This window comes from Rhea americana, unplaced genomic scaffold (assembly GCF_003343005.1).
Source record: "Rhea americana isolate MKP2758 unplaced genomic scaffold, rheAme1 scaffold_48, whole genome shotgun sequence".
Classification (NCBI taxonomy): domain Eukaryota; kingdom Metazoa; phylum Chordata; class Aves; order Rheiformes; family Rheidae; genus Rhea; species Rhea americana.
The window spans coordinates 5,013,714-5,038,432 of NW_028186623.1; the positions used below are offsets into that span (position 1 = coordinate 5,013,714).

The 24,719-nt window shown below is 43.5% G+C and overlaps 1 protein-coding gene and 1 non-coding gene across 2 annotated transcripts in view; both read left to right on the forward strand.

The window, feature by feature from the left end:
* Positions 1-4,664: 4,664 nt before the first annotated feature.
* The window catches only part of DIXDC1 (DIX domain containing 1), a 40,860-nt gene continuing 20,805 nt past the window's right edge, over positions 4,665-24,719 (forward strand). The window contains exons 1-5 of the mRNA XM_085316875.1: positions 4,665-4,923; positions 17,489-17,618; positions 18,515-18,640; positions 20,588-20,840; positions 22,040-22,147. Of these exons, the coding sequence (XP_085173001.1) occupies positions 4,864-4,923; positions 17,489-17,618; positions 18,515-18,640; positions 20,588-20,840; positions 22,040-22,147 (677 nt within the window). The 5' untranslated portion in view covers positions 4,665-4,863. The remainder of the gene's footprint in view (positions 4,924-17,488; positions 17,619-18,514; positions 18,641-20,587; positions 20,841-22,039; positions 22,148-24,719) is intronic.
* On the forward strand, positions 19,527-19,599 carry TRNAV-UAC (transfer RNA valine (anticodon UAC)). The gene has a single exon. It is a non-coding gene; the product is annotated as a tRNA-Val (tRNA).

Consider the following 24,719-nt stretch of genomic DNA (forward strand, 5'->3'; position numbering starts at 1 on the left):
CCGGCCCGGCCCCGCGGGCTCCGTGCCCCCTCGCTGCCAGCCCCGCTCCGCAGGCCGGGCCTGGCGCTGCCCCGTTGCCTCGCCGGTCTCACCTGAGCCCCCTGAGCTTTGGTCCCCGCGGTACTGTCTGACACGCCAAAGATAAGGGTAACCAGCTACCTCAGGGTTACATTTTGCCCACCTCTAAATGATTTTTAGGATTAACGATTCCAGCAGCTGGGTTTTTTTTTGTTTGGTTGGTTTTGCTTTAACGCTGAGGAGTCTGTCGGACAGAATCTTAGCATTTTGCATTCTGTTAACTCTTCCAGACTTCCCCACTTTCCCTTTCACCTGACTTTACTCCAGACTTCTAAAAGAAGACTACAGAAATGCGAATGTAGATTACTAAAAAGTCCTAAATACAGATAAGTCAGTCTGTGGAACTGTTTCCTAATATTATTTATGGATCTCTGCTACTTGGGTCTTTTAATACTGAATTAAGTAATAGCCTCAGTATTTGACAGTAGGGAGCCGTATAACTTAGCCCCTGCAGACAAACTTCCTACTGCCTGACATATTTAATTTCTGCTGAATTTGGATTCCTCCTCTRCATATGTAAAGTGATAGTTAGATCCTTTGTGCAGTAGGAGCTGATGTGACCAGGAATTCTGATGTTACATATGTTTCAAGGGAATTCTGTCCACTCTACATAATTCACATAGTTCCCATAGCCCTTAAATATATTTGCTGAAGGCAATGAGAGAAGGTGGCAACTTTCCTCCTTTGTTCTGATTAAATTAAGGAGTTGTCTTAGTAAGTCCCCCCTTCTTCTCCCTAAGAAGTTTCTCCCCTTTGTGTTTAATACATTTGCCTCTCCTCCCCAGGTTTCAAGGAGGACGGAGTGCTGGTACATTTCCCTTAGCACTGACTTAAATTGTGGCAATCAGCATGGGAACTCTGGTGGACATGGTTCCCTGTCGTACATCACAGCCTGCTGCATCTTCTGTAAGTTTCCCAGAGTCCTTATTGGGCCTGTCCTCTCTTTTGGATGTTGGCAGGGGGAAGGAGCTCAGTGACATGAAGGTATTAGTTGCATTAGGCAGCTCGTTGTGCTCTTCCTGCAGTTGTGGCCTCACATACTTTTCTTCAGAATCAAACTCACTTGCCCTTGTTTCCACAACCAAATTCTTATCAGCAAGATCCAAARTGTAGCCATGGATCCTCTCTCTTTCCCAGGTCTTGTGGAAAGGAACAGTTGGTGAATGTTGATAAGAAGTTTTAAAATCCTTGGAGGGGAGGCTTGAAGGAAGATCTAGATGTTTGTACTGATGATGCGTCTGTGACACCATGACAGTCACATCATGAAAACATGAAATGGAGGAGTAACAAGGCTGTAATGTAATGTACATTAATGTAATAATAATGTAATTGTAATGTACCTGGCGCATGCTTTGACAGTGGGAAAGTACAAGGGTTATGCTGAAATTGGCCAGGAGAGGGCAATGCCACCAACCAAACTGACCTCCTATGTGTTTGTTTTGAAGGTCACTCACATCCAGAACAGTAGATGCCAAGGCCCTTTTGATATCGCTGCCCAATCCCCTTCATTTTGGATTCACCTTCAGGGAGTTTTAAAAGTCACTCTTGAAAGGGAAAATTGTGAAGCAATAGTTTTTTGATAGAAGCTCTTTTGTTTGCTTCTTGCAAAGTTAGCATTCAAAGGCCTCTTGTATGATGCTGTAAAACTGAAAGAAAAATAYAGTTCCTGCTATGGGAGTAAGAGAGTGAAACACAAAAGAGGAGAGAGCTGAATTATAATTTTTTTAAAAGGTATTTCAGTAGCCCCCCAGCTGCATTTGTGTTACTGTTACAAACATAAGAAGGGCTCAGCATGCTCTGCTGCTCAGGCTAGCCAACAAAAGTGGCCTAGTTTCTATTCYCTGATGTTCATATTGTCAAAACGAGGCAGTTCTGTTTCAGAGATAAGAATCTCCACATAGAATCAATTTTTTGATGACAAAATCTTTGATGGGAAACACACTGTGAGCAGGCCTGTACCTGAACCTGACACTTGTGACAACACCTTGCACTTTTCTGTGTTGGTGTTCAGGTAGGTGGAAGGTCCACAACACAGATACAGAACTGAAAGGAAGCACCTAAATTTTCTGTTTCACTCTCAGCTTCTCTTGGTGACCCAAAAAGGCAGGCAGTGGAGGGTTTCTAACCTGAATAGTCTCTCCAATCCAAAGCAGCTTCTTCATAGCTCCGCTAGTGTGTTCAGTTGAGAGTCTTTCTGCATTCTCAGAAATGGAACTACTGTATTATAGGTGACACATCTGGCTTTAGGTCCTCTCATTTGTGGCAGGAAATAGGAGTACAGGGACTAGGGGTAAAAAGAGTGCATGCTGTGTCTGACAAATGTGCGACATATCGTGTGACTGCCTGTTTGTTGAGGCTCTGATTGGGGCTAGCGTGACACAGAGCGTACACTGGGAGCCTGGAATTGTTTTGAGTTTAGATGATCAAATAGTTGTGTCTGACTTCTGAACACAGCCAAACTGCRTCCCTGACAAACTAGAGATACCTGTCAAAACCTCAAATAAAGTTTCGGTAGTCAAATTCAGGTTGCACAGCAAGCAATGACTTAATGGCAGTTCCTGTATCCTGCTGTTGCCCAAATGTTTTGTAGTCCTTCCATGATGGAGTGCAAGCACTAATAGTAAATGCTTCATTGATGTGCATTGCTAATGCAACAGGACRCCTACTAAATGCCACTGAGGATCATGATAAATGAACCATTTTTCTCAGTGTATCAGCTTATCATGATTTAAACAATACGCTTTACAAATTAAATCCTGTGTGTGCTTCGTATTTCTGTACTGTTTGAACAGATTATTTCTTTATTCTTATTTTTATTTATTTTTCAAATCCTGTGAAATTGTGTCATGTCTCCAGTGTAAAATCTGTGGCTGGGGATTGCCTACTACGGCTTCCTCAGGATTACCTACGGCTTCTCTCCTCTTCAAAGGACAAGTACCAATATTTGGAGCTTGTGAGGATTATAAGCATATAATATTTAATCTGCTATCAAATTCATAAAATGAATTYTAAAAACAGAGAACATCTAACAGCCATCTGCTACCTCTCTGTGCAGCTAGAGTGCATTTGATTTTATTTCAGTGTATCTTGAGTTTATTTTTCTTTATTCCATAAATTCAAGCAGTATAGGGAAGGAYTGACCTTAGCAGTCTCACCTATTAATATAAGAAGTCTGCTATGAATGTATATTCACTATCTAGCATTGAAAAACAGATAGTAAATATGACCTTTCTTTGAGAATGTTAGTCAAGAATATCATTGTAAAGTCCATAGAAAAGGTTCAAATGAAGTCACTTTCTGTCTAGTGGGGAAACTGTTTATTCAGATTATACATGAAATTTGCTTGAAACTGCAAAGGCACAGTCTACCTGATTGCACTGTAAAATTGTGAATAAATATTTATTGCCATCTAACTCTCCATACTGAGTCTCAAATGTGGGCTGGATCATGATGCTAACCATCAGCAGTGCCAGCGCTCAACAATTTTATGTAAGTCTCACAATATTTATTGTTTTGCTTAACAGCYTGATACTACAATCAATGATAACAAAAATCTTAATTCAAGCTGAATTATTAAAAGTATGTAAGGAAGACAAACATGAATAAATAATTTAAAACTCGCATGTTATTTTGGGGGAGGTAGCTAGCTCCTTTTTGAATGAATTGGATTGGTAGTAGTAGTGAATGACCTATTGCTTGTTTTTCTGAATTTTAGCTGCACCTCTCCAGATGTGGTAGAGAGAATATTAGCATGACAAAATTCTGCCATTGCTTTTTCCTCCAGATCCTTCCAATACTTAAGCTACAAAAAAACATGTTTGGTTTTAAATGTGCCTTCTCACTAAGAAATGCTTGGTCAAAAACAAATATTATGAAATCTGAAGGCAAGCCTGAATGTCACTGGACAATACTTGTACTGTAGCTCTGTGGATCAGCAGCCAGAGCCTCTGGCAGGAGGTGGCTTTCACCATTCTTAGAGATTTTCCATGTTTTTTACAGCATTTCCTCTAAGATGAGGTGAAGTTTGAGGGACTGCCTGGAGGTATTTGGTAGTGTTTTCTGGAATTAATGCAATTATTATTGATTTAGAAACTTTGCTGGCAATTGTATTTAATTCTATTTTGAAAGTTTTCTTTCTTTTGTTTTTGATTCCTCAACTTCTTTGCATGGCAGCTAGAGTAAAGCCTGGTAGCAGGTAAATATTATTAGCTATGCTGTAGCCTGGTTGCAGTTTCCAGCCTCTCCAGGGTTCGCTGAAAACGCTGCTCTTTCTCCAGGGCTGCTGACCCTTTGCTGAAAGCTGGAGGCTGTTCCAGTCTTCCCTCTAACTTTTCTAACTAAACAAGACATCTGCTATTTGCAGTTCTCCTTCCTGTTCTCTCCCTGCCCCCACGCYGGACAGAGCTCGCTGTGTTTGGTGGGTTTGAAAATCTCTTGCACGCAGCAGGTTCCGCGTGAGAACGATTTCTGGAAATAGGTTTCAGATGTTTCCCCAACTCAGTCCTGGGCCTGCATCTTGTAAGCTGAAGCGTTTCTATAGGAACCGTATGACATCTAGCTTGCTACTCCCCSAGCAGCTCCCTCCCGAGCATGCCCAGTGCAAGCCCTGACTTTGGCTCAACTGTCCTGTGTGCAGTAACGGACTGCACGTATGGGACTATGAACGCGGTTCCTGATGAGCTCCAACTCTTTGTCTTTGAGAGGAGGAGGAAGAGGTCGTGCCCTGAGCCGGAGGAGCTGCCCTGCGTCTGCTGAGACCCTCGCCCTTTGGTGGGCTCGTGGAGAATGCTCGCCTGTTTGGCCAGGGGGAATGTACTGGATATCCTGCAGGAGGGCTTCACGGAGGTAAATGCATGCCCCAGATCTCATGCAGACCCTTTGAGGGCAAGGCAGCCGTCTTTTGTGCAGCCTCTCTCAGGAACTGGTCTGTCTCTCAGTGCTCTGAGAAACAGAAAAGGARAAAAATGAGTAAGATTTCTGAGAGGGAAAGATGCTTACTAACAGAAAAGCATACTGAGCAGCTCAGCTAGGGGTCTGCAGAACAGCAGTAGTTTTGAAGAGTTTGTAGCTGTTTTACTGCTGATACTTTTAGCTCAGATTTTTTATTATTTTTTGCAGAGCTTTTATTCTTGTTTCAGAAATGCTATAAAGTGCAGTAAGGTTGTGGGAATGGTTATTTTGTAGCATTGACTCCTCTCCTGAGTATATGAGATCTCTACGTCTGAGAGCTGTCGAAAAAACTGTAAATCTGCTGTGTGGACACACACGGTTCTTGGGAAAGGCTCACASAGAATGGTCTATTTGGTTCATTATTCCATCCTGTTCTGTAGGTTGAACTTCTGGGGACTGAAATTCAGCTTGGTCAGGAAAATATCATTTTTGAARTGTTCTTTATTTGCTTATTCTGCTGTCAGGGAGCCAGGTAAATCATAAAATAAGGAATGAGAACTGCCAAGAAATTCCAGAGATGGGAATGCTGAAACTGCAAGGGGAGGGCAGGTTGTTGTTTGYTTCCCTCTTTAGTTGTGCACAAGAAGTTAGTTGAGTTGGACTCTACGTTTCTGGACTTGGTACAAAATGCCAGGGCAGCCACTGCCTGGCTGGAGTTYATCATCCAAACCACGCTGGAGCACCATTTCCTGCCTGTAAGCTRAGAGGAAAGGAAAATTGCGGGGGCTTGTGCTGGAAGCCAGTAGTGACTGCTGTCTCCTTTCTCACCTGCTGGAGGGGATGGTCTTTTGGTATGTTTTATTGTTTCCTAGAGCGCACATCCTGTTTTGGTTGTGTTTAGTGGTTCCTGGTCTGTGCAAGGCCCCGACCCCATCTGACTGTGCTGCCCTTATACTCAATTCTTTACAGCAAACGCACACCCCTTCTGAGCTTAGCAGCACCCGTCATCTAAGGCAAAACAAAAGAGGTATGAAACTTGAAGCTCACAGCTTCCTACCAACCACAGGACTGCCTGTAATGCTCTGCTTAACTGTGTAAATACTCCATCCCCTTCTCTACAGAGAACCTCAGTCTCGTTTTTAGCTAGCGAAGGTATCACTTTAGCTCCAGTTGTAGAGAGTTACGCTTCTTGTTCTCAAGAGCAGCGGTTTCTTCTCTGGCATAAGCTAATAGTAATAATTATATTAATAATAGGAACAAAAAACAATTTTACGTTCAATGCCAGCTTCACCCAGACAGTCTGGTTTTACCTAGAGGCTGCTCAGCTGCCACAGTAAAACCTGAGATTCACTCTCATGTCTCCCACTTGGGATCTCTGCACTGGGCCACATCATGCGCTCTATAACTAAGGGCAAATTAAAATGAATTTTGCAGGTGCAAAACCTAAGGCACAGAGAGGTTAAGTGACTGGCTAAAGGGCAGACATCACATCACTGACAGAGCTGGGAATGAAATACAAACCCTGTAACTCTTTGTCTTCTGTTTTGATCCAGCAGCCATACCTCTGTCCGACCTTCTACGTTATGTGGTTATTTGTATAAGTCCCCAGATGTGACAGAGTGTCCCCAAGTGTCTGATCCCACCACAGGACTCCAATGTTAAAAGGCTAGACGTGAGTGGCTACTAAGTATGTTTGGGTGTAAAAACAGATTCAGGATAAAGATTCAGACACATTTTTACACAAGCAGCAAATTGCAAGARTTGCCTTGCTGACTCAATGTCTGTTATGCTTTTAGTAGAGCATCTTTTGTGACCAGGTGGCTGTTTTTGTAACTAGGTACCTTGAAATATAAGGACATACTTTCCAAATCTGTGCATAGATTAGCCCACACAAGTAAGTAGCTAGCAAGCTTATAAGTGTATGTGCTGAGCTCAGGTGCAATCCTGGGCWTACTTGGGACCTAGAGGCTAGGTATAGTTCTGTTTCTTTAGGGATGCTGGTTATATGTTTCTGCCTTGTACTTTTGGTTTATAATCCATGCCTGCAATGTTACCCAACACAGCTGAGAGGCCACAGACAAGTTTCGTTTCTTTGCATCCTCCCTCTCTATCCGTTCTGCTGGCTGAAGGCCACCCGAGCAGCTTCATTATCTCTTGAGCAGGAGTTGAGAATACAGCATCGTTGTCGCTTCTGCAGCTAATACCTGTTTGGCTTCACAGATAACCTGTTACATTGGTGCTTTCTCCATGATTAACGTAATCACAGATTGCTGAACGAGACCTGTAAATTGCAAGTTCAGGGCTGTGCATTGCCCTTCTGTTTTGGAGTCTTGGGGCCAAAATAGGTTGCAGAGAGTGTCATCTGCAGACATCTAAAGCAGGGTAAGTTTTGTTTAATGTTGAAATGGCATGAACTCCCCTGTGGGCATCACACAGCTCCTGTCCTTCTTTCATTAATGGAATATCCTGCCTTGAAGGTGCTTCCCTGCTGTTTAGAGAGTCTTACGTTGCTCTGAGACAGCTAAATAATTCAGTCCCACAGCTGGAAGGTGCCATGGGAATGTGTGGCTGCTGTAAATGGCAGTTTATAACATATGGAAAACTAGAGCACAGGGTCTCTGCTGTGGTGACTCTGTCCGTGTGGCCTCAGGTCACTTTTTTTGAGGAAATACAGTTTATTTAAGATGTGCTCAGGCTTCTGTCAGTTATTTAAGACAGATRGGCTCACAGAAAATGTGTCAGAAGTGGTCCTGGCAGCTCCAAGCCATTAATGTGGCTCTACTCTAACAATTATCCCCCTCTCTGCCTTCTCTTTTTGAAGTAGGAAGATCATTTCCTCTGGCAATGTTTGTGCACGGTGAGTCATTTTAGAAGGCAACTTGCTCCCTCCTAGATGATGTTGAACAACAAGCCTGGGGTTGGGGTTGCTACTCACTATAGGTTGAAATGGCAGTGAATTTTCAAGAGCCTAAGCAGAAGTTGKTTGGAATTAGGGTCTCCAACAGCAGCAAAGTGCAGTGCGAGATTGCCACGTAAGACTTTGTCTACGCAGCAGAACGGATATGCRTTTTGCTAGGTGGGGACTCAGTAGTACATTCGCAGGAAGCGATGCGGTGCAGGTAGGGCTCTGTGTTCTCACTCTGGTGGGCTGCCTGCTGCTGGCCACCTTACTGAGTGTGGTGCATATTAATTTACCCCGAGTGGCCGGTTTGTAGCTGAGTGGTGGCTGAAACAGGAGTTTCCTCTGTTTCCCACACATATAGTCTCTCTGCTTGTTTCACTACTAGAGGTTTGCTRTATCTGTCAGTTCACTTGAGGTGATTAGATAGCATGCTGCCTGTGAGATCTGAATTCTTACTGTGAAAAATGGCCTGGGTTTGGTGTTGGTTTGCTYTTCTGGTTGAAGTAATTTTCTGACATTATATTTCTGGCATTGCTTCTAACTTGTACTCGCGGTTGTTCTGTCCCCCATGGTCTAACGTGTGATCTGTGATAAAAATGTCTCTGCTACTAGGCTCTTAGTAGCAGAAACCTGCACTCACCCTCCCTTTCCAATGAGTGCTATTTATAGCTAATAGGATTCACTATGAAGAGAGCTGTTTTGACTCCAGTCTCTTTCGTCCAGTTTAGCCCATTAGGGCCAGCACATCCCTGTGTGTTCMCTGCAGCACTGAGTCCCTCTCAGGTAGTCACTCCTCAGAGCCTGGGTTTCACTAACTGCTTGAAGCTCTGTAGAGATGCTGCTATTTTCCATTTAGTATGGTTGACTCTCATTTCACATCAGCTTTACTTTGATGTGTATCTGCYAGCATTTTACTTCCAGTCATATACTGTTGAAGCAACAGGATGATCGGGCTCACTKGTTTAAGGCTTGGCCAAAGTAAAAAGGCTTGAAGCTGAAGAATGACTTATTCTTACCAGGTTGCCCATCTGGTGTGCAAGAAGCCAGGCAGCTGCTGCTTTGTAATTCCACTATGCCTCAAATACAGACATCAGAAAACACATCTGGGGCTTCCCATACCTGGATTTACATGGAAATGTTCTTTAGATGACAGTTGCTTGCTCTGGTAGGAATTCTTATGCGTTTGTCCAAAGCCCTTGTGCCTAGCCAGTGGCAGGACTATCCGCAAAGGAAAGATGGGTTTGCTGTTACASAAGATTAGGGATTCAGCAGTTAAGATTCGATCACTGCCTGAGGTTCACTGTATGACTAGGGTAGGCTGTGCTTTGGTTGTACAGTCCTTTGACCGAGTGTATTACCGATGCATTTGCCTAGTAACAGGCAAAGGATTATTGTTATCACTGTAGATCTCAAAGCATTTTACAAAGAAAGCAAAAATGAGTACATCTGCTTTACAGCTAGAAACTAAGGCAGATAGAGACAAAATAGGCTGCCAAATTCACAGTAAGCAAGCAGAGCGAGGACCCTGTGTCCTAAATATATCTTTAGTGCCCTGCATCCCTACTAGGTAACCTCACTGGGTGACGCTTCCCCTTCTCTTTACATTAAAGGTCCTTGCCTGCAAAATGCACTGTTCGGTCATACTGTGTGCAGACGCTTCAGAAGTTTCTTTCCCCTCTCTGTGCAGGGCTAGTGACTGCATGCTCCTAAATAAGGAACAGTGCTCCTTTTCTTTCCTGAAGCATCAGATGATTTCTCAGTGCAGTTTGTTTTGACAGACCTTAAACTTTATTTGGGTGTAGTGGAACCATCTAACAATCGGAGAGAATCATACGCTCCGAAGTACTGGCAGTTTACAGTAAGAGATCTACAGTTCAGCTTTYTGTATGTCTGCTTGGGTAGAAATGCCGTCTGTTTAAAGAGAAAAGAACCTCAAAACTCAAAATCCTTTTGTCACTCAGACTGAGGAGATGAGGTACAAAAACATGCTGCAGAAGTGCCAGAAATGCCCCCTAACACATCAACGTGGCTTAAGTGAAGAGATACCACCTTCAGATTTGTGAATATAAAAAAAGTGCATAGAGCTGCTGCTGTGGGTGRGGAAGGTATGGTGAGTAATCCCAGGACCTTTACAAACAGGAGATGGGAGTTAAAAGAAATATAGGTGGAAAATAGCTTAATCCCAGGGGAATGCTTGCTTGTGGTGTTACGGAAGTGACAGGCAAAATTACTAGCYGAAGAAAGCACACTAAGTTACTACTCACAAAAATACCTTCATCTGGAAAATGAGTGGCATGGGTGAGATCTCTGTGTGACAGTGAGGACATGTCTTGGCAAAATATCACCAGAAGGAAAAGATTGCTTATATGAAAAGAAAAAATGCAACAATCGGGCTTTTGTTCTGCACAAATAAAATAACTCTTTGGTTATATGAGAGACATGCATTTCCTGCCATCAGCTCACCTAGGTTTAGTTTCCTGGGAGGAGACACAAGGTTATTTATTATTAGGGTTGCAACAAACTAATGAGCGTAACTATCTTTCAGATGTGAGTGGTCATGCTGGCTTCATRAGCTGTTTAAAAAGATCTATTAAGCTCTTTCAAAATGTATACTAAAATGCAACATTAACTGAATAAAACAGCAGTATTTGTAGGCACGCGTAAGAATTACTCCATCCTCTACAGAAAGTCAAATAACTCTGGAGTATGACAGCTATTCAAAACATGACTGAGCAACACGAAAAAAAAATGAAATGGCAGAGGGAATTTAGGGAGTTTGAATATTCTCACTTGTGGTGTAATTGGGCCTTGCTCTTTAATACCCCAGCTCTTGCTGGTTACGGGTAAAGGACAGTGAAAGATGTGGTAGACTTTGAAATCAGCAGTCATGTGCCTGGAAAGATAATTGGGTGCTCTGGAAATTCTTGCTATTATTTGTATTTGGGCAACATGTGAAATGCGCCTTCAACTCTAAACTTCATGCTTCGCAGACCTCCCAGCACTTGAGCTGGCATCTGAAAGTCTGCCAGTGAGCTGCTCCTGTAATAGAGCAAACAGGCACCACAGACTAGTCATTTATTCCCCTCCCAGTAACAAGTGGTAGTTTAGCCAGGATGCCAAAGGCAGCTGTCATTTCAACCCTACTATACTGCCAGGCTTTGAGCACAAATTCCTGCTCTTTTCCCTTGGGACACAAGGACAGTGTCCTCCTGATCCTCACCTTCTAAATGAGGGGCAGAATCTGTTCCTATGTGAGATCTGTGTTGAGAAGTACCAAGAGTTTGATTTACAACTCCTTATATTTCCTCTGATCACACCAAGATGGCAGGAATATCTCTAAAGAAATTTTAAAGATCTAGCCAGTGTTTTCTATATTTGCAGGCACTCGATTTCTAAAATCTTTGGACCAGCCTGAGCAAGCAGTTCAGTTTTGACTGAAGGGCAGTCAAAATCAGTGGTTTCAAAAATGTTGTGTCAGCTAAGAGATCAGAGAACTGAAGACTGTGTTTTTTACGTTCTTGAATCTGGCTAAAAAAAACASGTGGCTAGTGTCTGAGATACATTCATGGAACTAAAGAAAGGGTTTGTATTAAGACTAAGAAACTGAGTGTGCCTAAAACATAGTTTGGGACAAGGGCTTCCTTGAGATGCTCTTCCAAAAAGTTTGCACTGCTTGAATCTTTGAAACTGAGCTTAGAGATTACATAGGAGATATTTGCTGGCTTTCATCAAGATTTCAGGGTAATCCTTCTCTCTGGATCTCAGCAAATCAGTGAAAAATCCTTGTCCAGATATGTCAGGAGGTTGGAAGTGTTTTCATTCAGATAGGGGATAAGGGTTAAGGAGATCTTGTTTTGAGTCACAACTTCTCTTTTTTTCAGCTCACACAATATTTCTGTCTCCTGGTACACACAGAACTGCATAGATGCCTTGTTTTCCAAACAGTGCTGCTGTACTGAGGCATCTTCTTACTTGAGGTGGGCTATTTTTAGGAGATATGGAAAATATACATCAGCCCAAAAGTTCTCTTCAAAAAAATGACATGTCTTGTTTTAAAGTAAGTGTTATATRAAAGAGGAGCCCTCTCTGTATATATGGTTGTTCTGGCATCACTCTGGTCCTAAGTGGCTGTGTTTCACTGCTCTATACATCAGAGGCTATCTCCCTATGTTAAAAAGCCCGAATCATATTTAAGAAGTGATTTTCAGGAAAAAAAAAATCTTTAGCTGGCTTTGGGAGTAGAGAGAAACATAATTCTCTTTGCTTGTGAGTTTTTATTATCTGCTTCTGCAAAGGACTCATCAAACAAAAACATAAGACTGCAAATTGGAGGAGCACTGGATGGCAGATTACAGAGATCATCTAATTAAGATGTCGGAGAGCTTAGAAATCATGCAAGGCCATAAATATTACATCCTGATGCAATTAGACCACCCTTTGAGCTTTGTTGTTGCAGACATTTGGTTCAGTTCTCTGAATACATAGGATGCTAAATGCATTTCATGCTGRGACCAACCTCATAGCATGAGGGCTATTACTATTGACCCTGTTAGACTTGGTTTGTGGGCAGTGTCTAGAGGGTATAAAGGAAAAGCAGAGTAAAGATCATGAGCACTATTATTCTTCTCAGATGAGTCCCTAAATCCACCTATCAGGAAAGATTCAGGTTCATCAAATGAATGCAGAAAAGACACCTCTTCTTAGAAGCACAGAGTGCCGTGGGAGTCTCCTGTAACACAAGAACAAGATGGTCAGGCCCTCTGGAGAAATCTGCCTGCTAAAGAATGATTTCCTCTAGGAATGAAGTTGATGGCCAACTTCAAAATGTGCAATTTCCTAATCTCAGAGGAGATGAAAATTAACTTTATACAGTATAATGTAAATGGCACTGGGGAAAAGAGTAGAACAGAGGACAGAGTAGCATGCCAAGGAATCATGACCTGCCTGTATTTGCTGTCAGACAGATGGGACTGATTGATGGTAGAGAGGGGAGAAACATGAGCCCTAAGCAGCAGGTGGTGAATTACACTGGCTAAGTGAGAACGGCAAGGACACCCTGGGCTGGCAGAAGATCTGCAACAGAAGACTGCTTTTCTTCCACCCATGGAAAATATTCAATAATGACACTTAATTATAATTATTAGTAAGGGCTCAGAGCCCCTGATACACAATGTTGACTCTAAAAGGGCTGGCTTTTCCTGAAGATACTGTGTAATTGGTTGCCAGTTGAAAGTATGAAGGTGTGTGTTCCTGGCCTCTGTAGCTATCATCCTGTGACCAGTGGGCATACGGCATTCTAGAGAATATATGCTGAATAAGTAATCTAAAGAGGAATCCTACCCTCACAAATGCTGTGCTCCCTGAAGAGCGTTGAAGTGGTCACCTGTAACATGTTAGCAGAAGTACCTGCAAGTTGTCAAACCCTTTATGCTCTTTCAGGTGGCCCTAGTACCTTGCTTTAGAATCTTCTCCAATCTCTGCAAGTCTTTTAGGGCTTTCAAAGTGACTCGGATATAAGAACCTTGCAATGACCTGCCTAGGAGCTGAAGCAATCTGGGCTGCAAGCTCCTTCAGGTAAGGGAGTTACTTCTCTAGTTGCAGCATACAGGTAAACCTGGCCTTTTTTTGGAACACAAAGCTGTGTTAATATAAATAGGATTAAACCTAACTCCATCGCAATCCTAATAATCTCTCCTCTGGATAGTAAATCTTAGACTAGTCTAATAAGTTTTTTTTTTCCTTTGAAAATCCTAGTTTTTGGAAAAAAAAAATACTGGTGCAGGGCTAGACCCTCGTGTCTGCCCTGTTAAGTCCAGGATGTGGCTGAACTCAAGCTCAGAGCAAAACGCAGGAGAGTAGCAGAAAATTACTAAGCAGTCAGTGGCTGAAGGATGAATTATTCAGGTGAAGAGAAGGGGTGAGCTAGTTAGAACAGCAGCTGTTCTGTCTCCAAGYGCTCTTGGATGTAGCCGTGAGCCAGACCTGATTATAAACCAACAAGGGGAAGCTCCAGGGATTTGTTAAATTGTGGCATTTTGGAGCTTCTGTAGGAAGCTGAAACCAGTAGAGTTAGAATATGGCAGGAATTGGTGTAATAGGTCCTGCAGGACCTTCCCCTTCTACTGAAAGGGCAAAGATTCAACAGGAGAACTGCAAAGGATTTGAGTAGCCATCAAGGTACCTGAGCAGGTATGGGGCACTATGGGCTCCTGCTTTCTAGGCTTAAAGGCTCACTTTGCATCCTTTRCTGAGCCTGGCTTATGTTCTGCTGTTTGCTCTGTCTCTGGGTTCAGGGTCTCTTTTTGGTTATTAGAATGGTATAATTTTGTTATGACCAAGACCCCTTTAGATGGTGCAAGGACCAACCTCTTGTGACCAAGACCCCTTTAGGTGCTGCACAAGAAGTAAAAAATAATCCTGATTCTCAAGTTCTTGTGATATAATTAAGCCTGGATATTCCAAGTAGGAACTGCAAATCAGAAGGAATAGTGAGGGGAAGATGAGAAAACTCAGCATTAAGGGTTACATTCTTTCCATTCTTCTTTTCACAGAGCCTGGGATTCCACAGCAAGCACTGCGRCTTTAAGGGTTACTTGTTCCCTCTGACCAGGTCCCTTCTTTTCTAGGGAAGCAACACAGACRGTGCAGCTCGAGAGATACGAGGTGGAAGTATAGCTTTAGACCACCTGGTACCTTCTAAATTTCTAGTTGCTCTGGGAGCAAAGGTTTAAGTTAGAAGAGCTTCAGAGGCAGGGTCGTCATCTGTGGCCGGTCCCTCCAGCCTGCCTGGGCTGAAGACAGCACAGGAGCGCAGTGAGGAGTGAACCTCAGCCCTGCCGGCTGCTTGTCGAGCGCTTATGCTGCCCTGTTCATGCAGGCCAGCAGGGAAGCTGCAGAAAGTAGTGAAGCAGAGCATTTTTGCCTCCTCAGCTTAAGCATTACTATATTAGGATTTCTGCTGAGCAGCTTGGGGGCTTTGACCCTTTACGTGTTTAACCCCACTKCACCGTTTTTAGGTCATTAGACTCTTCTGTCTGTTATTTCTTGGTAATTCAGTTACCTGCTCATCTCAACTGCCAGAAGTGACAGCTTGCTGCCTGTTTTTTTTCAGTTTTGCAGAAATCTAAGTCTCTTGGTAAAGTCATTACCTTTTCAAGTTGTTTTGGATACAAAGTCGGAAATGATGAACAAACCAACTGTCTGAACAGCTACAGGAAAATCTTACGCTTTAGTGGAAAAAATAATACTAGGTCCACTAATTAAGTGTAAGTCTGCAGTACTGTAGTGGCTACTGCTATGAAATTCTCCCCTTTGTGATGGTGACATCCATATTCTGTTGCCTCAAAACGCTCCGTTTTACCAGAATCATGTAAAGTGTAAATGTAGTGGCTTTTAGAAGTGGTGTATTTTTTTTCCTAATAACATTTTCAATCTTCTCTTGCTTTTGAGAAATAATAGAGATTGTGTGCCAAAAAATACATTTTTCTAAATGCATGAAGAATGCTGAGAGAAAAAAACAGAGAATCAACTGTTTAGTGAAAGGCTCTATTTTTGCATARTTTTTCCTTTGAATTAAAAAGGAGGCTTCTGAATGGAAGAACCCTATAGAGTCTCATAGAATTGCAAGCTTCTGCAGCCTGGAAGGAATTAGTGGAATTGTACTTACGGGATTAGTACAATATAGCATTCTAGTTTAGAATTTTGTAAAATGATTTTAAAAAATAAGTACAAAACGGTAAACATAATCTGTGAGAAGATTATTTTCTTAAGTTATTTAGACTTCAGATGCAATTTTCATGCAACCCTATTCAGAACGTCTTCATTGAATCCAGATATTTCTGTAATGGTGCTGGTGCTGTTTTACTGGGTAACAGATGGCTCTGTAAACAAACCTACTTCTCTTCCACTGATAATTATTTGAATAAATTAAAGCTTGACTGAATGTCTGTGTAGTWGAAGGCTTGTGGTCTGTCTGGCTCTGGAATTAGATTGTGCTGCGAGACCGGATCTCAGTGTCCACATGCTCAGTTTAAGTATACTTGCAAGAGGCTGCGATGCTGCTTGCAGGCTGGCGAGAGCTGTTATCACTATTGATCTGAAAATCAGTGCAGGATCATCATTTTCTACATAAGGCACAGAAGTCAAGGCGATACCTGTTAATGTGACAAGATATGCAGGATTAAGTAGAAACCAGAAACCTCTGAAACTGGGCAGGCAAAACTGACGTATGTTGTTGCTGTCACAGCTAAAGAAGATCACACAGACCCATCCACGTGAAGGGCCGCATCTGCTCCAGCAAGCATGCACCCGTTCTGCTGCTTCTGCTTCCTTCTTTTAAAAGCAATTGGGCAGTCTCCCAGGCTCGATTCCTCTGTTCTGCTCTCCATCTCTCTGCTGAGTGAGCAGAACTGATTGAACACAAGTGTCTGGGCACCTTTCTGAATCAGCAGACCGAGGCATGGTGCGGTTAGAGTTGGATTTCCCTTGTCAGGATAATTAAAGTGAGGCTGTGATCAGAATGTGATTTTTGTCRTGGGCAATAAAAGCATAAACTCTGACTGACATTGCTGAGATAATATGAAACAGAGATTTAAAACCTGCTGCACTGGCAGAATAATGGGAAGCTTAGTGAAAGAGAGGTAATCCCATAAATGGATCAATCTGTTTTTACTCCATGTGCCACACAAACCCTGCCCAAAGGGATTTCGGTTTCATCAGGGCTCCCACTAGCCATGGAAGTGCCAGCAAGAGAAAGACAGAAATGTGAAGGGCACATGAAGCATCTGCGTGCCTTTCGGTTGGTGATGGCAGATCGGGCCTCACGTTGACCAGGAGCCCGAGTCTTCCTGGTCAACGTCCACAGCTGTGCGAAGCAGCACCCAGTATGCCGGAAGGGCAGTGCTCTTTGCTCTCAGGTCTTGCAGGTCTAGGTGCTGTGGCAAGCCAGCCTCTGGGTGTTCAGGGCTCTGTATAGAAACAGTATCGGTCCGTTAGAAATGCTGATGCAGCTCTGGAGAAAGAGAGGAAGGGTGTTCTGCAACAGGGTGGCTCATCCGTGTTGCACAAGCTGTTACAAGTGAGCCATGCCTGCAGTGCTAAGGAGGAGGGAGGCTGTGCTCCTTTCTAGGAAATCTGCTGTGGTTGTTTCTTTTGGTAATTGGCATGGTTTAATGGGGGATATTGCACAGATTTTTGTTGTTCCTGTACTGTGGTTTTTTTACTTTTCAGGTATCTAGAAGGAAATATTTGGGGGTGGGGGCAAAAGGAGTTAACTACTGTGAGCGAACTAATTTTGGCACCAAAAATGAGGGGCTGACAGCATTGTTTTGGCACCTGCATGCATTGTGTAAAGCAAGCTCTCTTCTCAGTTGAGCTTAGCATGAGTCCTGTCCTGCCGCCTGCTTGCTCTTCCTGTCCTGGCATGGGCTGAGCTGCACCACAGTGTGCAGTGATGTCAGTCAGTGCTCAGCAGGCTTTGGGTTCAGATCCATTTGTGTTTGTTTTCAAAGGCAGAAGACAGTGAAATCTGAAGAAGAGCAAGAGAAAAGGGAGAGCTATTCAACTTCCCACTAAAAGAGCAGTGATTTGCAAACAATTTGTTTTGTTTTTTATTTCAAGCAACAACTACAGGCATATGTGGCCTGGGTGAATTCCCAACTGAAGAAGAAGCCAACAATAAAGCCAGTCCAAGACCTGAGACAAGATCTCCGAGATGGAGTTATTCTTTCCTTGCTTATCGAGATTGTAGGTCAGTAATGCCACGTGGCACTATCTTTAATCTTGCAGTTTTAGATACTGGGTGGAAGAGGCTGGCCTTGGCTCAGACCTCTGAGAGGCTGACCAGTGGGCTCTACTGACAGCATCAGAGCTGGGGGAGAGTGGGCCATTTTAAAAGGAAACAAATTGCAAATTATACAGACAGTTCTACTGAAGTCCAAATGTGTTAGCAGACAGTCATTTGTGATGTTGAGGGGTAGCCAAATTGGGGACCTTTCCAAATATGTATGTGATTACAAATGTATCATGTGGCAGACATGCTGAAGCCTGTCAGAGGCCATGTTAATTCCCACAAGGCTGGGATAAGGCCACGAAAGCCTTTTGTTTGTGGAGGAATGGTGTTAGGTTTTCACTGTGGTAGGGGCCTTTAGCTGCCTTTCTGTATACATGTGTCACCGTGACTCAGTCTGGCATCTCCAATGCTAAGGGCAGGGCTGGGAGTCAACACGCAGGCAGGCGTTAATGTGGGACATTCTCAGAAGAGCGAGCTGCTTGCCAAGGTCTTGGTATTTATAAAAAGAGAATAGAGAGGCTGAGCAGAAGTGATTCTGGGAGATGGTGCTTTCTCTCTGAGACTGTGCAGTGCAGTCGAATGTTTCCACACAGATGGGCACGAATTGACTTAGAAGCAATCATGGAATAATGAAGTCTACTCAAAATGCACCTTTGCAGGCAGTATATTGCAAAGCTTGTCTCTGACCTGGTTATCCCCAATTCTGGACACCTTATGAGGAGGAAAAGAGATCACACATGTCTCTTGCAGTCCCTGTCAGGATGTTAAGATCAGCCCCTACACTTATGACCATTCCAGTGACAGCAACAGGCAGTTCTGTTCCTCTCTGTAACTAAGGTGTTCCATTTTTGCAGCTGGTGAAAAGCTGAATGGAGTTCAGGTCAATCCCACCAGTCAGCAGGAAATGAGGGAAAATGTGGAGAAGGTCTTACAGTTCGTGGCATCAAAAAAGATCCGCATGCATCAGACATCAGCCAAAGGTATGTACCCCTAGAGGTAGCCTCAGATGATTATATTTGTTGAAGGCCTAGTTCTCTTTTGTCTCATATTAAACTGATAGTGGTACTGATTGGTTTTTGAGGGGCGCGTTTTTTTTTCCCCTTCTGTGGTTTGGTAACAGGTTTTGGGTTTAATGACACTGTATTATCTGCTTTTGGTAGCAAAATTCAATGAACAGGAACCAAAGCGCCTTTTCTCCTGCTAAGCAGTCAGAAGATCAAGTAATGGTGTAATGGGTAAGACAGACTTAGCCTGTCTCGCTGAAAGAACATACAAATCTGTTATTGTAAAATGAGCCTTGGAAAAAATAATTCTGGACCACTGGAAACCTGTGATAATGCTTCCTGTAGCCTTCAAACTCAGCTGTATGTCCTGTGCAGAAACAGTCCGTGCAATGGGAAAGAGACTCAATACACAAAATCACATGTCTATGGCATGATTTAGTCACATATCACAAGGATTGGGAAAAAAAATACTTGTGAGGCAGACAGGCCCTTATCCTTGAGGTTTGCTGGCCGTACTGGGAGGGGGACTGTTCCTGTCGTCTGTGGCCCTGCAGAAGAGGGGCCTGGGGGAGATGCTGAGACTGACTACATGGAGCACATGACCCTTCTTGGCTTTAGCGGAAGAGCACAAGCTGTTTGGCTTATAGGTCTCAAGGTGAGAAGCTTACTACTTGCAGATAAAGAAATGAGTACTGTCCCACAGTATGGCTACTGGCAGACTGGAGGCTTATTCAGTAATGTTGCAAACTAATTCTTACCAGCTCATGACTGTAGGAATGACACTGTATTATCTGTAGGAATGGTGGCAATACTAGTAACTCTTCCATAACAAATGTATCAGCCCAGACATATACTGAAATGTGGTTCCATAGTGTAGTGGTTAGCACATCTGCTTTACAGGCAGAAGGTCCTGGGTTCAAGCCCTAGTGGAACCAGCACCACGAAATCTTTGGGAAGTTGGACTAGATGATCTCCAGAGGTTCCTTCCAACCTTACTGATWCTGTGATRTCTGTGAAATGATGYACCATGTGCTCATAGGATGGGATACAGACACAGGRCTCTGGGACACAAGCTCTGAAGTGGTGATCACAACTCTGACATTGCCTCATTCTGGGACTTCAAACACGTCACACAAATACATGGCTTCATGTTCTCCATGAGCAACATCACTGTGACATTTTGACTATTTCTTACTTTTTGGCCACTAAAGCGAATAGTAACCAGCCTTTATGCTTCCAGCACCTGTGACTTGTTTCAGGGCTGCCTCTGCTGTTTGGAAGCCTGAGTCCTATTATTTTTAGTGGACTTTAAATAATTCAATTCACTAAATGGTTTTAAAAAATCCTAATCTGAAAGAATGGTTGATCTTTGCAGYGAACTCAGTCAACATGTTTGAGCTAGTTTAGATGCTGGGGGAASTGCATAATGTGAGATCACCAGAACTGATTAGTTAAAATTTGCAAGATGTTACAAACAATTCAAGGTACAAGACACTATTACTAAAAAGATACATATTGCTCTCTTGTCTTTCATATGAAAAATGGAAATTCTTTTTGCCAGTTGGAGCAACTGCTAGGACAAGGGTAGTCTTCAGTGACTGGAGTACTCTTCCAGAGAACCTTTAGTAATTACAATATGCTGTCACATTACCTGCTGGTTTGTTAGCTGAAATGCCCACAGAGGGAAGGCTCAGGCCTGCTCAAAGCACTTAAACTTGTGATCTGTAGGTGGCAGTCAGCACTGCTTTGTACAAAACAAGCAAAACCAAGCGTCTACACTGTAATGCAGTCCTATCTGCATAGTACTTTTTTTTCCTAGCAAGATCCTCTTGGTTTGGTTGCACTCTCACTTGTTGATCAGGTGCAGCTTTTGTGGGACTCCATGTTAATGGCATTGTTCTTGGCTTTAATTGCATTTTGCAGATATTGTTGATGGGAACTTGAAATCTATCATGAGGCTGATCCTGGCGTTAGCTGCTCATTTCAAACCAGGCTCAGGGAGAGCAATGAATCATAGCTCACCAGCTGACACTGTGGGGAAGAGCACGTCAGCATCATCTGCCAGTCACAGGCCTCGTTCTGCTGCTGCGGTGGCCCAAGGGGCGGTAGCTGCTCTGGCAGATGTTCGTCAAGATGTCTCACAGTCGGGCCGGGATGTTTTTCGGCACAGGCAGAGGTGAGATACAGTTCCTGGTTAAATGAGGTCAAGCTGTGTTATCACTTGGGAAAAAAAAAAAAAAAAAAAAAAAAGGAAAGAAAGGACAGGGGGAATCTCTTTATCCTGATACTTCCCTGTGCAGAGGAGTCTCCCGTTGCACAAACAAATGGAGTTAAACCACTGTTGTCTCAGTGAAACTGATGGTGGCCCAACAAAGGGGAGTACTTATCTAGCCTGGATGCCTCATGATGAAAACTACAGGTATTTTATTTCCTCTTCAGGTTTAACAGCAAAATAACTGCTGTAAAAGAACATTTCTTTGTGCCCAAGGCTGCTTCCTTTTCTCCTTCTGCCACTGACTACAATGCCCTGTCCTGGTGCTGTATACTTGGAGACTATCATTTTAAGAGAAACAGAAAACTAAGATCTTAACTATGGGTCCTGCTTACAGACCTGGGAGCAGTTTTTGCCAGAATAATAGTGTTGCTGCTATTGTCCAAGTCCGTTCTGTCTTCCACGTTGCTGTTCATCCCACTGCTATGCTTCCTGCTGTAGATGGATGCAGTGTTGCAGTGTGCTGTTAATCAGCTGTAAGCAGAGGAATTTTGGTGATAATGAAGGGAAATGATCCATGTCCAGAAGGAACGTGCAACTCTGAAAAGCACCTTTTGCAAGTGTTAAAATGTGCTATGTGGATTATAATAATAATAGTAATGACATTTAAATAGAAGCCAGATGGCTGCCTATCAAGATCTTCATTTACACAGTTAAAGGTCATTTGCCCATATTGTACTGGCTCAAGGGAGTACCCATGAAGCAATTTGCAAATTAGGCTGAAATTATATGTTTTGCTGAAAAATTAAATGTTAAAGGTTTTCTTGCAAAGGCCTTAGGCCAGGAATTCTTCGGGAAAGCCAGTCCTTATATTATTTGCAAATGTTGTTCTTTTCCTTGACTTTCCAGAACCCTTCTGCTTTTTCTAGCCATAGAATTAGGGATGGGTTTAAAAGGCAAGCTCCTGTCTGACTGTGTTTCTTCATACCAAGAATACAGAATAAAGCTCCCTGATATTAGTTTTCTTTAAAAAATATTGTTGGYTTTCTAGCTGTCCACTGCTTCTTACTTTCATAAGCTCTCCTGCCATCGTCCTTGGAGACCAGGATAATTTCTGCCCTTGCCAGGTAAGGCTTCCCTCATTCTGTGATTATTACCTTCAGAAACAGCAGCATGGATGAGGAGATTGGAAACCCCTACTGGAGTGTCCGAGCGTTGGTGCAGCAGTATGAAGGGCAGCAGAGTGTGCCCTCAGAGTCCCGCTCCTCCAGGTAAGAAACTTTGTTGCTAATATGTGTTCCAGTGCATGGCAGAGTCTGTATACTGCATTCCCTTCGGAGTGCCCTTCCTTATCACCAGAGTCTGGTTCATTTTATTTGAAAGGAGAGTTCCCAAACCACAGTCTCCTTGCTGATCTGGAGAGTGATGCCTCAGGAACTAACATGAAGCAATRGTGTTCTGCCATTCCTCCCACAGATAAAACTGATCTCATCCATGATATGAACACATGGATAAGAGCTGGGAACTCTTGAGTTATAATTGCATGTAGAGCTCTGGAGTGTCCTTCAGCAAGACCAGGAGAATAAAGATAAATACCCAGTCCAGGATTTTTACTGGTAACCTGAATGTAGAGGTGGAGCTGAGTGAATGAGCACCGACATGAGGAACGCTGAGCCAGAGTTCCTGTCCTGCAAGAAAGAGGGGGCAGAGTAGCTAGAGTGCAAGAAATGAGTATTTCATTAGCTGATATAAAAGATGTGCTTAAACCAAACAAGCTTGTGGTCTGTGTCCAATTCTGGGATCCYCAGTACAAAAGAGACATGGAACTACTGGAGAGAGTCCAGCATAGGGTTACAAAGATGATCAAAGGCCTGGAGCATCTTCATGAGGAAAGGCTGTGAGAACTGGGCCTGTTTAGCCTGGAGAAGAGAAGACTGAGAGGGGGTCTTATCAATGTCTGCAAATACCTTAAAGGAGGGTGTCAAGAGGATGGGTCGGACTCTCTTCAGTGATGTCAGGTGACAGGACAAGAGGGAACGGGCACAAACTGAAACACAAAAAGTTCCACCTGAATATGAGGAAGAACTTCTTTACTGTGAGAGTGACAGAGCACTGGAACAGGTTGCCCAGAGAGGTTGTGRAGTGTCCTTCTCTGGAGATATTCAAAACCTGCCTGGACGCGATCCAACACGCTGTAGGTGACCCTGCTTGAGCAGGGAGGTTGGACTAGATGATCTCCTGAGGTCCATTCCAGTCTCAACCATTCCGTGATTCTGTGAAACCTCATGCCCTGCAGAGAGGCAGAGATGAAGGGCATGTAGATTTGAACAGGAGACAATTACAGTAATGCACTGTTTTTTAATCCAGATCTGTAGCCCCTGGGGGATCAGCAGCTATTTCATTGTCTTTGTGCCCTCATCCATCATTTCTAACCGTCTCGAGCTTTATARATATCTAATTTACCTTCCATCCCCTGGTCTTTCACCTTCAGTCCAGTGCAGCGTTGAATTATTTTACTGAAGAATCTCCCTCATACTGCTGCGAAGCCCAAAAGTCAGAGTTCACCACAGTTTCCACTGGAGGTGGTTTTGCCCTTTAAAGTAGGAGTTGGATCCTGAGGAGTATGTGCTCTGTCCCATAAATAGCCTGCAGCCTTGGTTGGAAGATCACTAGCACAAGTTAAGCAAGGTCAAGCTGGGGCAAGTGGAGGCTTTCTAAAGAAATGGGTTCTGCAGAAGCCAGGGCTGGTCAGAACACATTTCCTATAGGAAGTGGTACAATTTGTAGCTGTGAACCTGACCGCTATGTGCTGGTCACAGCACATCAAGTTGGTGCTTTACAGGCTTTTTTCACTCTCCCTTACTTTGGGACAGAAATCAAAGCTCTTGCCCCAATTTACTGGGGTGGTGCACGACTCTGTTTTTTGTTGTTTTCTTGCATACAGGAGAGAGAGAGTGTAGCTGAAGGGATAGCTGGGAAACTGCTGTGGTAGGGAGCTGTTCCAGTGTGGATGTGCTCATAGTGAAGGCAGTCTTTCCCTTTTTGAGAAACTAGCTTGCAAATGAAGGACTAGATAATATCTCCCTGTGGGCATGATGCTTTGCTCCATCTGAGCTCCTCAGGAACAGACTAAGAGGGCAGAGCTGCATGGGCATGGCTGCAGTTCTCTCGATTCAGTCTCCTGGCCCCAGTTGAAGCCCCAGCTCTGAGAAGGTTCATTTGTCTAGGGCAGATTGCAACTGGCAGAGTCTGCAGACAGGATTTCTCCACAGGATTTCTTGGGGTGCTTTTGATGCTCTGTAGTGTGAAGAGGTCTCCATGTACCTGAGAACTGGTGTCACTTGGTCTAAGAGGACAGAAAAAGCACGGTAGTTTGGACCTTTCTTCAAAGCTTTACTGTGTCTCATTCTGGTGCTTCCTTTTAAGTACTGAAGGCATACACGTTTGGAAAGGTATGGGAACTCCATCTGAGCCAGTATCGGACCACTGTCTCCACACGATGTCAGCAGAGACACTGCAGAGTGTGCTTTTGAAGCTGTCATTTCCAAGGAAGATATAAAAATTCTGGCCCTGGCAATAGGATTTCATGGCTAATTTCACAGGACTTCAGTGTAGACTTTTTAACTGTGATTTTACCAGGACAGTGAGTGAAATGTGTTGCCTCCCTCCACTCATTCTGCAGTTTCAACTGGCTGCAGGATTTTACGGGTACTCCCAGTGCCCACAGGCATGGTCAGACAACTGCTGTTTGTCCCTTCCACTGGTGAGTGAATATTTCCGCGTATGCACATGCGAAATCGCTTTGTGATTTTTTTTTCCCCACAGTGCCATGAGGTTTTTTTA